The 12,520-nt window shown below is 45.3% G+C and overlaps 1 protein-coding gene across 1 annotated transcript in view; it reads left to right on the top strand.

Moving 5' to 3' along the window:
• Positions 1–282: 282 nt before the first annotated feature.
• Positions 283–12,520, top strand: part of TNNT3 (troponin T3, fast skeletal type) — a gene marked incomplete at its 5' end in the record, with an annotated part of 31,029 nt that continues 18,791 nt past the window's right edge. Inside the window, 6 exon segments of the mRNA XM_082284171.1 lie at positions 283–477; positions 479–514; positions 5,256–5,290; positions 6,404–6,417; positions 7,083–7,100; positions 9,614–9,631. Of these exon segments, the coding sequence (XP_082140297.1) occupies positions 283–477; positions 479–514; positions 5,256–5,290; positions 6,404–6,417; positions 7,083–7,100; positions 9,614–9,631 (316 nt within the window).

Here is a 12,520-nt window from a genome sequence, read left to right as displayed (position 1 = left end):
AGCCCCTGCCCAGAGGGGAGAGTGGAAGTTGCTGCTGTGTGTTGAGACTGTGAGATCCAGGGTGCCACAACCAGGTTTTTAGCAGTGATCATGCACCATGGAGCTATGGGGCCCCCTAATTTGTTTCTGAAGTGCCTTTGCCTCAGATACCCCTCTTTGAGCCCTGCCTGCCTGCCTGGTTGTAAATATAGAAACATAAGCCCTGGAGGTTTTTTTCTCCAAACATGTCCCTCCCATCTTAGCATCATCTGTGCAATTCCTACAGCTGCTCCTATACATGGTATGACCTTTTTTTTCCCCTTCCCTTCCTTCCCCCTCCATCTCATCCCCTCCCCGCCTCATCCCAGCTCCCTTCCCTTCCCTGCCCAGCTCAGGGAGTCCGGGGCCAATCGGCTCTTCCAGACGATCAAATGTCACTATAAGTTGAGAGCTGCATCACCTTGGGACGCCTGCAGATCCCAGCCTGCCCGTCCCCTCTGACAGGGACCCTGGTGCTTCTCTCCGCTTCTCCCAGGTAAGTGGGATCTCTGGCAAGGGGTGCTGCTGGGGGCAACACTCTGGAAGGAATGAGCCTTGGTTTGAATGGAGAAGCACCAGGGGAGGGTTGGGGTCCACAGGATCTGGGATCTGACGCAGGATTCTAAGGAAAAGGCACTTCTTCCTGGCTTTAGTTGGGCATTTCACAAGTCTCACGTCACCCACAGGCGTTTGGGTGCTGTGAGCTCTCAAGGATTAGTAGTGGGACAATAGATCCTTCCAAACCAACATGTGGGGCTGGAAATTAAGTGTGATCTCTAGAGGCACTCAGCAGCAGGAGAAAAGTGCTGACCTCCCCTCCCCTGTCACCCAGAGAAAGGGATGGCTGAGGCAGGAGGTATGAAGGGCAGGACCATCAGGCAGCTTCTGGTGGGTGAGGAGGCTGTAGGTCTAGAGGGAGATCTGAGAAAATAAAATGTGGTCCTGGAAAACTGCCCCCTCCCACAGGAAGAAGAAAATTGTGAGTTTTTCATGGTCAGGCCAGCAAAGTGAAGGAGTCTGAAGTCATGAATATGGGGAGCATCCCATCACCACTCTGAATTTACCCCTCTCCTCCTGCCCCTCCACTCACACAGGGAATTTCTCTCACAATTTTCTCATTTTCTGTGGGAGTGGGAAGTATTCCATGACTGTATTTATGTTTCTTGGATCAGCTTCTTGCTCTCAGGTGGTGGGTATCCTACAAGGGCAGGAGGGATACCAGTACAGGTGACTCTGGTGCCAGCAATTTGGGTGGGAGCTGTGCTGCTTCTGTGGGGGAGCTCCAGTGAGGCTGTAGGCAATTGCTGGGGCAAGACCCAGGGAGGTGGTAGGATCCCCAAGAGATGTTCAAGAGGCACCTGGGTGATAGGGTTGAGTGGTTCAGGGGTTACAGTGGTAGTGCTGCATGGACAATTGGACTGGATCATCTTGTTGGTCTGTTCCTACCTTAATGATTCTTAGACCAAGGAAAGGCAGGGGATATAAGCTAAGTGTGGCCATTGGCTTTTTGTCCTCTGTCTCAGCCTTGATATCCCTAGAAAATCCCTTGCAGGGATCAGACAGCTGATACCACCCTGAAGACAAGGATAAAGCATACGTTTTGGGACAGGGATTTGGGATTTTGCTCTGTGTTAGTGCACCCTGCAGCAGTGCTTGAGTCCTGCTACTCTGTTTCACTGTTGGAGAGAAACGTATGCATATGTTCATATATTTACTAATATAATATATTAATAGATATAGGTAATACACGTATCGTTTAATATGATGTGTACGTATATTGAAAAATCCATGCAGTGGGTTTGCAGCAGCTACTGCTGGGAAATAGTGGCCATGTGGTGCTTGGTGGATCATAGCCCCAGTCCTTACCTGAGAGCTGTCCCTGCCAGGTCCCACAGCCCATGCATGGCCCCTTTTGTCCTGCCCCCTTTCCGTACGGCTCTTGCTACCTTGCCTACCTTGTATGGCCTGGCTCGGGAGGGGATGATTGATGGGTGGGTTATTTCCAGGGGTGGCCTGGAGGTGCAAGGCAGCCCATTCCCCCTCCCGGGTGCATTCTCAGCTGCTAAGAGGCTTCTTGGGATGTGCTGGCTCTGCTCTTTCAGCTGAGGCCAGGAGCATTTGGGGCCAAAAGGGATGTGGTATTCCTGCCCACCTGGGGCTGAGGATTGGTGTATTTGTCCTTCCAGTGACCTGCTTGGCTTGAACGAAAAGCAGAAAATAACCTTTTCTTTCACCTTTACAGGGTGAGAGCAGGCAGGAAGTTTTCTGTCTGGTGAAACTTTCCCATGTGTTTTGATTTCCTTCCAAAGGGTGGGCAGTATTAACTAATTGATTTTATTACATCCTTAAACCTCAGTCAAGACCAGAATCCATTTTTCTGCCACTATGCAAACAAAGCCCAATTATTGCCTGAAGGTGCTAACAGCCTTAATCCTGGGCTGCATTTGCTGTGTGTACAGTAATTTCCACCAAAGGGTAATCCCGAGCCAGCTGGAGACTTTCCATTGCCTTGGGGCGAACTTAATCCTAACTGCAAAAACTGCCGCTCTTAACAGATTGCTTTCTTTATTGCCTTTTGGATGTAAATATAGTCCAATTTTGCTGGCTGCTTTGATGACAGAGTTAGCTATGTGGATAGTGCTGGGCATCAAAGAACCTTTCTTGTCCTGGGTGGCTGTAGCTATGACAGTCTGCATTTTGCCCCTGGCTTTAAGGGACCAGATGGCTTTTGAATGCCATGAAGTGGGCAGACACCTTGTTCTTCTTGAAGCTAAACCTTTTTACCTTTCCACTCAGGGGCAGGGGCAGTCAGCTGCTGCCTTAAATACCAGCTTTTCTTGACAGAGGGACCAAACCTGGTTGATTGTTTGGCCCTTGCAAGGCTGAAATCTGTGATCTTCTCCTGGATTTTTTTGTCCCCCCTGCCCTCTCCTGTGGGGTTCCTGCGTCTGGCTCATCTTTGTACAGAGTCTGCCAATACACTTGTTATTAGTTCATTTTATCTGGGGCCAAGAAATCCCTTCAGGGCTGGGGTCTTACAGTGTCAGGGATGCTGGCATTCTCGCTCCGCTTTTATAGCACACGGACAGATGCCATGCAAAATCCCATTCGCATTTGCAGCGCTTGGATTAACAAATATGGAAGGGGGTAGGGGAACAGCCAATGTGACAACCCTCAGCAAGATGTCCTTAGAGCTAAATTGGAGACTAGATGAGCTCATTCCAATAACTGCTAATGGAAAGCCTGATTGCAAAGACTCCCGTTGACTTCAATTGCCTTGGAAAGAACAGCGTGCGCTGCGCTACGTGCCTGCCCTGCACTGAACAGACGCTCCCTCTCTGTCTGCACACAGAGGGTTCTCTTAGTGGTATTACTCTTCTTCTTACTGGAATGAGAGAGGAGTTTAGCCCACAGCCTTTTAAAAGTCCTCGTATTTTTTTAAATCCTCCACCTTTGGAAGAAGGAAAGCTGTATTTATAAAGGCTTAATCCATGGGAGGATTGGCCATTGCCCTGAGTCTTTACAGAACGTGTATTTTGGAAGAAGTCAACAGCTGGGTGTTAGGCAGGTTGCCTCCACAGGCTTTTGCCTGGAGGAGCTCTGCTATCCTGTTGCATAAACCAACATACTGTCAAGCATTATTACTAATAGCTTGAATTATTTCTGAAGGCTGAAATGAGACTGCTAACATGCTTGCCACTGAGCAGATAGCAAATGGAAGTGTTCATCATTTCTTTTATGAAATCTAGACTGAAAAGACCAAGGGAGAGAGACCAGCAGTGTTGTAGCATTCAAGTAGTTAACAGAAGAGCAGTATGAATTGGTGAGCAGAAAACTCCTTTGAAAGCTGAAATTCCTCCCAAATACAAAATTCCCCCCCCTCCCCCTGCCTGGTAGGACTAGAGTCCCCAAAGTACTCCTTGGGATGGCTGTTGCACTCAAGGAGTGGGCAGCCACAGCTACAAAGTTAAAAGCAGCCTAGGACCAAGAGACCACTGAACCCAAATCTCACGTGTCCTGCCAGTAGATTACCCCTCCCATCCAGCACCTCAGGTCAGGTCATAACACAGCCACTGCTGGCACTACTTCCAGGGCAATGCTGAATTTCAGAAAGAGAATAAATGAGGAACTAGAAGAAAAAACATTGGCTGTTTATCTCTCCTTGCAACATGGGGGTTTTAAATCCTGTTGATGTTAATGTATGGTGCCCAAGGTCATTGCTGGGGAATGGAGAGAATCCCTTATAGGGCAGGGTTGGAGCCTGTGGGATTACTGCCTTCCTCTGAAATAGAAAGCTGCTGAGCTGCAGTTGTTCCTTTTGAACTTAAGTCAGCCCACCTGCTCCTTCAAGACATCTCTCATATATCAGCTGAATAATGAAGTCATGAAAGTTGGGGTTTGGGCCAGCAAGGAGAAGTATGGCTTTCTAATTTAGGATCTGCTGTGGATTTGGAGAAATTTTCAGGGGCCTTTCCTCATCTTCTCCCCCGGCCTCAGGGCAGCTGATGCTTTTAGGAAAGCCAGAGTGTTGCATTACATAGAAATGGTTATATCAGTGTGAGCTGCCTAACTAGGCATGTGGCTGGTTTTCATCTTAAACTAATAAAACAATTATTGTTCGCTCACTCATCAGTTGTATAAACCAGACACACTTTTGGGTGCTGACAAATTATCTCTAGGTATACTGGTAGTTTCAGTTATTTTTGTAACTCTGAATGCAGCTTTGGAGCTGGCACCTTCCCACCTGTGGTAGCATGAAAGAAGGAGAAATTCCTCTAATCTTGCTGGAGCGATGGAAATGTCAGATGGGTGTGGGAGGACACCCTGGCCTTGCCCATCTCCCTGAGCTCTGGGGATTTTGTAATTTAAAGCCAGGACTAGGCACCTCCTGGGTCTGCCTATGGGAAGCAGCTGAGTTGATGGGATATGTCTTTCCAGATGATCTTTTTCTCCTCCTCTCCCCTTGTCCTCTGACATGGCTGGCAAAGGTTTGTGCTTCTCCCAAAACGTCAGTGTTGGTGGGGAACTGGTTGCTGTGTGGGAAAGCAGGTGCTTGGCTTTTTTTGTCCTCAAATGTCAATCCATCTGCTTCTCTCTTGGTATTTTTTATGAGGTGCACTCACTAATAATACCTTTTTTCTTCTTTTTTTTTTTTTTTTTTCCCTTTTTTTGTTTGTTTGTTTTGTTTGTTTTTTGTTTTGTTTGTTTTCCTTTTCTTCTCCTTCTCTTTTGTCTAGCAACTAATTGCCAACATGTCTGATACCGAGGAAGTGTAAGTAGAGAGAAAGTTGTCTGCATGTTTATTTGCCCAGCTTAGCTCCACACAGCAGAGCGAGGGCACCCCTGCAGTTTGCTGCTCTCTGCTCAGCCTGAAGCCCCCTGAGCTAATGAAAAAGGGACATCTTGACTTAGAGGGTCAAAGACCCCTCGTGTCCAACACAGGACATCTCCTAAACACCTCCACCCAGCTCAGCCTGCCCTCCATGGTTGTGGCACTGCACCGGGAGGAGGGGAAAAAAAATCCACAGCGCAGTGGAAAAGATGCTTTCTTCCCTGGTTTAACAAATCTAGAGTAATATGACCAAACCCAATGGGATCATTTGACACTTTTGCATCAGAAGGTACAGAAGGCATATTTAGGGCAGTCATGGGATCAGAGGAATCATGGACAGACCTACAGCGATCACTTAGCTCTCTCAAGTTCAACTCAACTTGTATCATTCTGTCCAGCTCTTAAATATTTTTTCTGAGGATGTAATTTGGCACCTTTTTCAGGCAATCCCTAACTAACATGTCTTTCTTCTAGGATGTGGCCCCAGGGTTGCTGTGGGACTTGGGTTTCATGCAAAGGGATGGTAGAGCAGGAGGAGCTGGCAAGTGCGGGCAAGGAATGGGAGCAGACCACGAGACCTGTGTTGCTACAGGCACGGGATAAACATTGAGCAGCACCTGTTTTATGCCAGATTTTGTTAGACAGCCCTAGGGTTCGGGGAGGCTGTAGCACATCTGGGTTGCTGTGGGCCATTGGCTGCAGGCTGGGTTGCCTGGCACACTGGGACTGAGGGCCACTTTTATCAGCCCCTGTGCAGTGCTCGTCTGCGGGTATCATGTCAGAGCTCTGGCGTGGAGGATTATTCCTGGATATGGATCCATACGCGCCTTCAGAATCAGGAGCACTATTTAAAATAAACCCAAACCCAGTTACTTTACTACTCTTAAAACCAAATATCTCCTGGAAGAGCAGAGAAAATGGGGGAAAGAAAAAACAACAGACTTTAAACAACATTGCATTGGGTTGCTTCAGTGTATGGTTTAAAGCTTGACATCAGTACAGAGCGGGATAAATACTTATCTGGTTTCAATACCCTTTTTTCCTCTCTCACAGGGAACAAGGAGAGGGTAAGTCTTAAATCCGTTTGTAATTGCTTCTGTGCAAGCCTGCAACACTTGCTGGCTGTGTCAGCTGGTATGGTTAGACAAATCTGAAGCTTCTTTTTTGTGCTTCTGTCTGTCTGACTGTCACCAGCTTCTGGTGTTTTCACACTACCTGTAGCACCCTGGCCGTGTTCGTGCTGCGGGCAGCCTGTGGGGTTTTAGCCCCAAATTGATGCCCTGGTGGGAGGGGATGCTGCTAGTTTTTGTAGGGGCACTGCCATCTGCTGGCAATTTATTTTGAAGCTTTTGTATGTGTCATATATTCTGGTTTTAAAACATAAATCCTCACAATGTTTATAAGCAATATGCATAGAAACTTTTCTTCTATTCAGAGGCACTCTCTGCTACCTTTTCCCTTCTAATGCACGTGTAACCTCGCGTTTCCATTGCCCAAGGAAAAATTCAATACTTTATCATCTTCTTCCCCTTTTTATAACTCCTCTTTTTTATTTTCAAAGTCATTTAATCTGTTATTTGACTTGCTGATTTGCAAGTGGCCTCTCAGAAACCATCTTGCCCAGCATCCCTCTGAGCACAGAGGGCTCTGCTGTGGGTAACATTCTACTGTTGTATCAAAGGTGATGGCTGATTTGTCTGCTTTTTTTCCCCCCTCTCCCATTTCAATGCAGAGGAGTACGAAGAAGAAGGTAACAAAAAAAGTGGAACGTAATTTATCTTTCTTTGGTTCTTGGTCCTGCTTTTCTCTTGTCTACACTTCACCCTTCTCTTTGGCGCTTGCTGCTAAAGGCAATCTGAAAGACTTTATCAGTAAACCAGTTGTAAAACAAAAAACCAGTCAAGTGTTTTGGGGCTGTGATGTGCAGAGCCTTCATGTTACAGTGAAATGGCGTATTTGTATGAGGGGATGGTTATGATGTAAGCTGGGGGCCAACCTGCCCACAAACTTGGAACATTTTAGGGCAGGGACTGGTGCAGAGTGCACATAACATAGCATCGGTGAAATCCTGCCATTCTCATTTTGGCAGTGTCCACAGACTGAGATTAAATTTTGAATTTGAAAAGAAGAGCACGTTGTCCAGCTCCTGAGGAGCAGCTGACAGGGCACTGCTGAGGATAGAAAAGGCAAGGCAGAGAACCAACTGGCAAAGATGAAGTTTCTTACCATGCCTTTAGCTGGCAAAATGGGATTTGACAAGCTGTGAGAGACAGAGTGCTGATCTGGAAAGACGGAGCATGAAAAACCCTTCTCACCCAAATTGTTTCACCTTTTGTAGGCAGCAGGGAGAAGATGCTTTTGGAGATGTACCACTGTCTTTACTGGACATTTTTGACACACTGGTTTCAGTTCAGGCAAGTGTAGCTGCCAGTTGTCATCCTTCATTTTCCCAAGGTGTCTGGAACAGAGCTAAGGGCCAAACTCTTGGAATTTCTCCCAGGATCTGCCCTTAGTGTCTAAGGCATCTTTTAAGGGGTTGAAAGAAAAACCCTTTACTGGAGGTAGAATATTTGTATGTGGAGGCTATGAAACCAGCTCGGAGACAGAGAGTTGTCCCTTTTGGGATATCCATTTTGGGGATTTAAACACAGCAGCTTTTTTTTCTTTTTCTTTTTTTTTTTTGGCCCTGGATTCCTCCAAGTTGCTGCAACAGCCAAATTCTCATCAATGGTGGTGGGAACAGAGGTGCAACTGTGGCCATGTTGAGAATAGTAGTTTCTGCTATAAGGTACATTATCCTTAAGTCACTATTTCCCTGGCATTGCTTCTGAAGGGACCAAGAGCTCAAAAAAAAGAAAAAAGAGACACCACATAGCTTGTAGAGCTGCCTTCAGTCATCATCTGTCTCTCTGGTCATGCGTGGAGTGGTAGAGCCAGGAAGGGGAAAGTGTTCTTCATGCTCCATCCTTCATGTCTTGTCAAATGTCAAAAGAGCAAGCAAAGGGTGTTGCTCCTGCAGACAAGCCTTCCTTAAAGGAGAAGCATTTCTTGCCTTTCTCCTTTCTTCCCTAACTGCCTACTTTTTGTTTTCAAGTATTTAATGACTGATATGAAATTAATAGGCAGGTGACTTTCAATCTTTTTTTTAATCTGCATGACTTACTCCTCTGAGGTCTCTTCTCCTTGCTCTATACTTTTGCTTGACCTTTGTGTTTCTTTCTGATGTCATCCATTTCTTTTCCATATAACTTTTCTCCATCACTTTCTAACCACCATTTTTCTCCAGGCCTTAGCTCACCCCCCAGCATCAGTTTCTAACAGTTTTCTGTTTTCATTTTCCTGCTTGCTGTTGCTTCTTGTTCCATGACACTTGCCACCTGAAGCTCAGGAAGAAGGTATGTGACATGGCTCCTGCTTTCCTTCCCTCTCAGTGTGGAGGGAGAATATGTGTGAAGACATCCAGAGCAAATGGTTCACATCCAGTGGCCAGGACTCTGTCTTGAGCCACAGACATCAATGCAATAGTGGACATTGATGTTGTTTATTGAGCTGGTAGGAAATCTGGCCTGTTTTATTTGTTTAAAAAAGCCAAACCAAAACATTTATATATATGAAAGAAAATGCATCTATATATTAGAAAAAATATAATATACATACATACATAATTTTTTATATATGTGTGTGTATATCAGTATATGTATATGAAAACAAACATATATATATATGTTTTGTTCTACCTTTTTTACTGAACTGCTTGACTTATTTTTAGTACAATGGTGTCAAAATGAATATTATCAAGGGAGGGAGACCCCCTGCAAAATTTATATTCATCTGGTAAAATTCAGGAATGAATTTGTTTGAAATTTCAAAAATTGATAAATGTTAGTGAAACTTTTTCACCATTTGAGAAAAAAATGTAAAGCAAAAGAAATGCAGCGATTTTATTTTTCACTAAAATAAATTCACTAAAAGTTGTGTTTAGGGTATTTTAGCCAGCTCTAGTAAAGAATAAGATATTGGATGCCTTTTTATGTGGTTTTCACTTGTGGTCATATTCCCATATTTCAGTAACATTTATAACCCCATAATGTGCCCATAAAAATGTTATTTTTAATTCTCTCTCACCCTGTAATTCCATCATTGTGTATTCTTACCCATAATGGCCTGGGAGCTTGGCAAACCTCAGGAATGTCCCAATAATGTATTTCCTGTTTTAATTTTCTCCTCCCATTTCTTTTGCTGTGTGATGTTTCCCACCCACAGAAGAGGCTCAGGAAGAAGGTAGGTGAAGCAGCATCTCGGCCGTGCTGGTTCCTGCAGGAGGGCTTGGTGCTGATGTGCACCTCGATTTTGCAAGGTGGTAGAAGAAAGCAAGAGACAAGAGAGTTGCTGGGACAAACCATCTGCAGGAAGAGGGCTTTCCTTGTCCCTTTCACAAGTTTCACTGAGGGTACCCCATATCCTCGTGTATCTGTGCAGACAACTCTGCTCCAGTTTCGGGGAGGGAGCAGCAGGGGAAATGTGGATACCATCCCTTTATCCAAGACACAACATGCTCTGAGGCTGATTTTTAGCCCTGGGTACTTGTGTGCCATGGAATAACTGAGGTCTGGCTAGGAAGCTTTCTATCAGGTGCCAACTGGTTTCTCCTACATAGCTTGGCAGATCATGATCAGATGGATTTTGAAGTCAAAATCCATCTGTGGTAAAATACATGCTTAGCCCTATGTTATATAGTACATATGCTATAATATGTCATATTATATGTAATATATCATATATATTATAAGTTTATAAGCTATAATATATCATATGATATATAATATGCATAATACTGCAGAACTATAACCATGTAGATGCTGGTAAGTAACCCCAGCTGGCTCCCCACACTGCACACAGCACTGGCAAGGTGGGACAGACAGGGCAGAAGAGGGGCTGGAACAGAAACTCACCCTTTGCACTCGAGAGGTTTGGGATGCAGTGCTCCAGGTGCAAGGAGCCAAAGGGTGTGTTGGTTCCATATTTGCAAAGCTTTGTGTTATGGGCATGTTTTAAACAGGGCTAAAGCTGTTTATAGTGCCACGATAGACCCACTCTGAGTTTGCAGAGTTTTTACGGCATCCAGGTCCAGACGGTTTTACATTTCTTGTATCTGTGCGTGCTCTGGTCACCTGTCTCCATTTCATCTCCTCCTCTGTTTCTTTATTTCATGTGTCCTGTGCTTTTTTTTTTGTAAACCCTCTGTTGCATTCACACACTCTTTAGTCTAACTGTTCTCATTTTCCATCTCATTGCTTTTGCTTCCTGCCACATGTCACCTGATGAAGCTCCTCCGGCAGGTACGTGCCATCACCTTCCAAACTGCTCCCTGCTGTCTCCTTGGTGGTGGTAGTGGGGACTCAAGGGTGGTGTAAGAGGAGCAGTACCAGTTACTTTGCCTTTTTGCTTCTGTTGTCTTTGCTTTCCACCTCCCCTCTGTGACTGGCTCTGCCGCTGGCTAACACACAGGAATAATCTCAGTGCAAGATCTGGCAGAGATGGCTCAGTGGTAACCCGGCCCCTCTGCCACCCCTGCCCTGTGCAGGGCTCACCATAAAGCCCATCTGGGCAAGGGCAGGAGCTGTTCCTCTGAAACTGGAAATAGAGAGAAGTTTCAGCACATGATATTTGAGCTTACTGTGAGATTTTCCCTCTTGATATGTTTTTGCCCCTTCCCTTCATGTGGTGAAGTTGTTTCCCAGCCACATGTGCCTCAAAATCCTTTTTATCTCCAGGCCATTAGCACATCCTTTACTGGGATAAAACTTTTCCCTCTGAGCAGATTTTTCAGCCTACGAAGGGTTTTCAGCCTATTTTATCTGATGTAACAATGTGTTTCTCCTAATGTTCCTTTGCATCCTGTCCCGTGGCTCTTCACACCTAAAGAAGAAGCTCATGAGGAAGGTATGTGATGTGACTCCTGGATTCCTGTCTTTCAGAGTAAGCTCTGGCTTAGCCAGTAAACCATAAGATGGCAAAAGGAAACAGGAGTTACAAATAGACATATTAATGCAGACTAAAACTTGCCACCATTTTGGTTTTTGTACTGTCTGCCTTTGTGTTCTGTCTTGACATTGACTGCACCATTGATGTACGTGGTAATTGTTGCACGAAAAAACCCTTGAAAACTGCTGGGAAATGTAAACCTCTTAAAAGGATGAACGTTGAAAAACTTTTACTCTGAGATTGGCTGGGTCTTCTCGGGAGGCTTATTTTGGACCATTTGGGGTGGATTTGGCCTCCAGACTATATGCAGAAATGCTCATGATTGGCTGACGTTCTTACAAAAGCCTTTCCACACATCTTTTTTCCAGCTTAAACCCCGTGGGTATAGAGCAAATGGTGATAAATTTGATGCTTTAGCTTTGCAAATGATTAAAGATGGTTTTCTTGTTCATATAATGGAGTTTCTAGGCCACTGTTTCATGGCAATACCTGCAGCCACCCAAAACGTGCTGGCCTCAGGTTGCAAATCCACATGGGCAAGCATCAGGGCTATGAAACAGCATGCTGCTCCTGGCTTTGTGCAGGACTGCAGGAATGGCTGTATAAGACAAATCATCTGATACGGCCGCTTAAATCAGCTTTATGTTTTTAATATCTCAGACCATTTGCACCCTCACTTCCAGTACTGCTTTTCATATCCATACTCATTTTATTTCCTTGCAACATATTCTCAGTGCTCCCTTCCCCCTCCATTTTGCCCAAGTGAAAAGTTGTTGTGATGTTTCTAATGCTCTCATCTTCCTTTGCATTTTGCTCTGTGACTCTTCCCACACGCTAAAGCTCATGAGGAAGGTATGTGCCATGACTTGTGAATTCCTCTGTTTTTGTCTGGAGCAGTAACTCGTGCAGGAATTCTGGAGGTGGTTGAAGATGAGCCGATGCAAAAAATATCCTCTGCATGGTTGCTTTGCTCTTGTAGGATAAGCAGTGTGATGAGTAATCAGTACTAACTGCTGTTTGAAAACAAAGCCTGAGGCACAGGCTGGGCACTGCTCATGTATTCCCCAGCACCTGATGTGTCTAGCCAGGCTATTCGTATGGACACCAGCTGGTACAGGATAGTGTTCCCCAAACCGTTTCTTCTGGCCGTGTCCCGGGGTTAGAGGTGGGACAGCCATGTCCTGA

This window comes from Coloeus monedula, assembly GCF_965178545.1.
Source record: "Coloeus monedula genome assembly, chromosome: 6".
In the NCBI taxonomy this organism is placed as follows: Eukaryota; Metazoa; Chordata; class Aves; order Passeriformes; family Corvidae; genus Coloeus; species Coloeus monedula.
The sequence above is the reverse complement of the archived record's forward strand: the minus strand, read 5'-3'. Positions and strand labels throughout refer to the sequence as shown.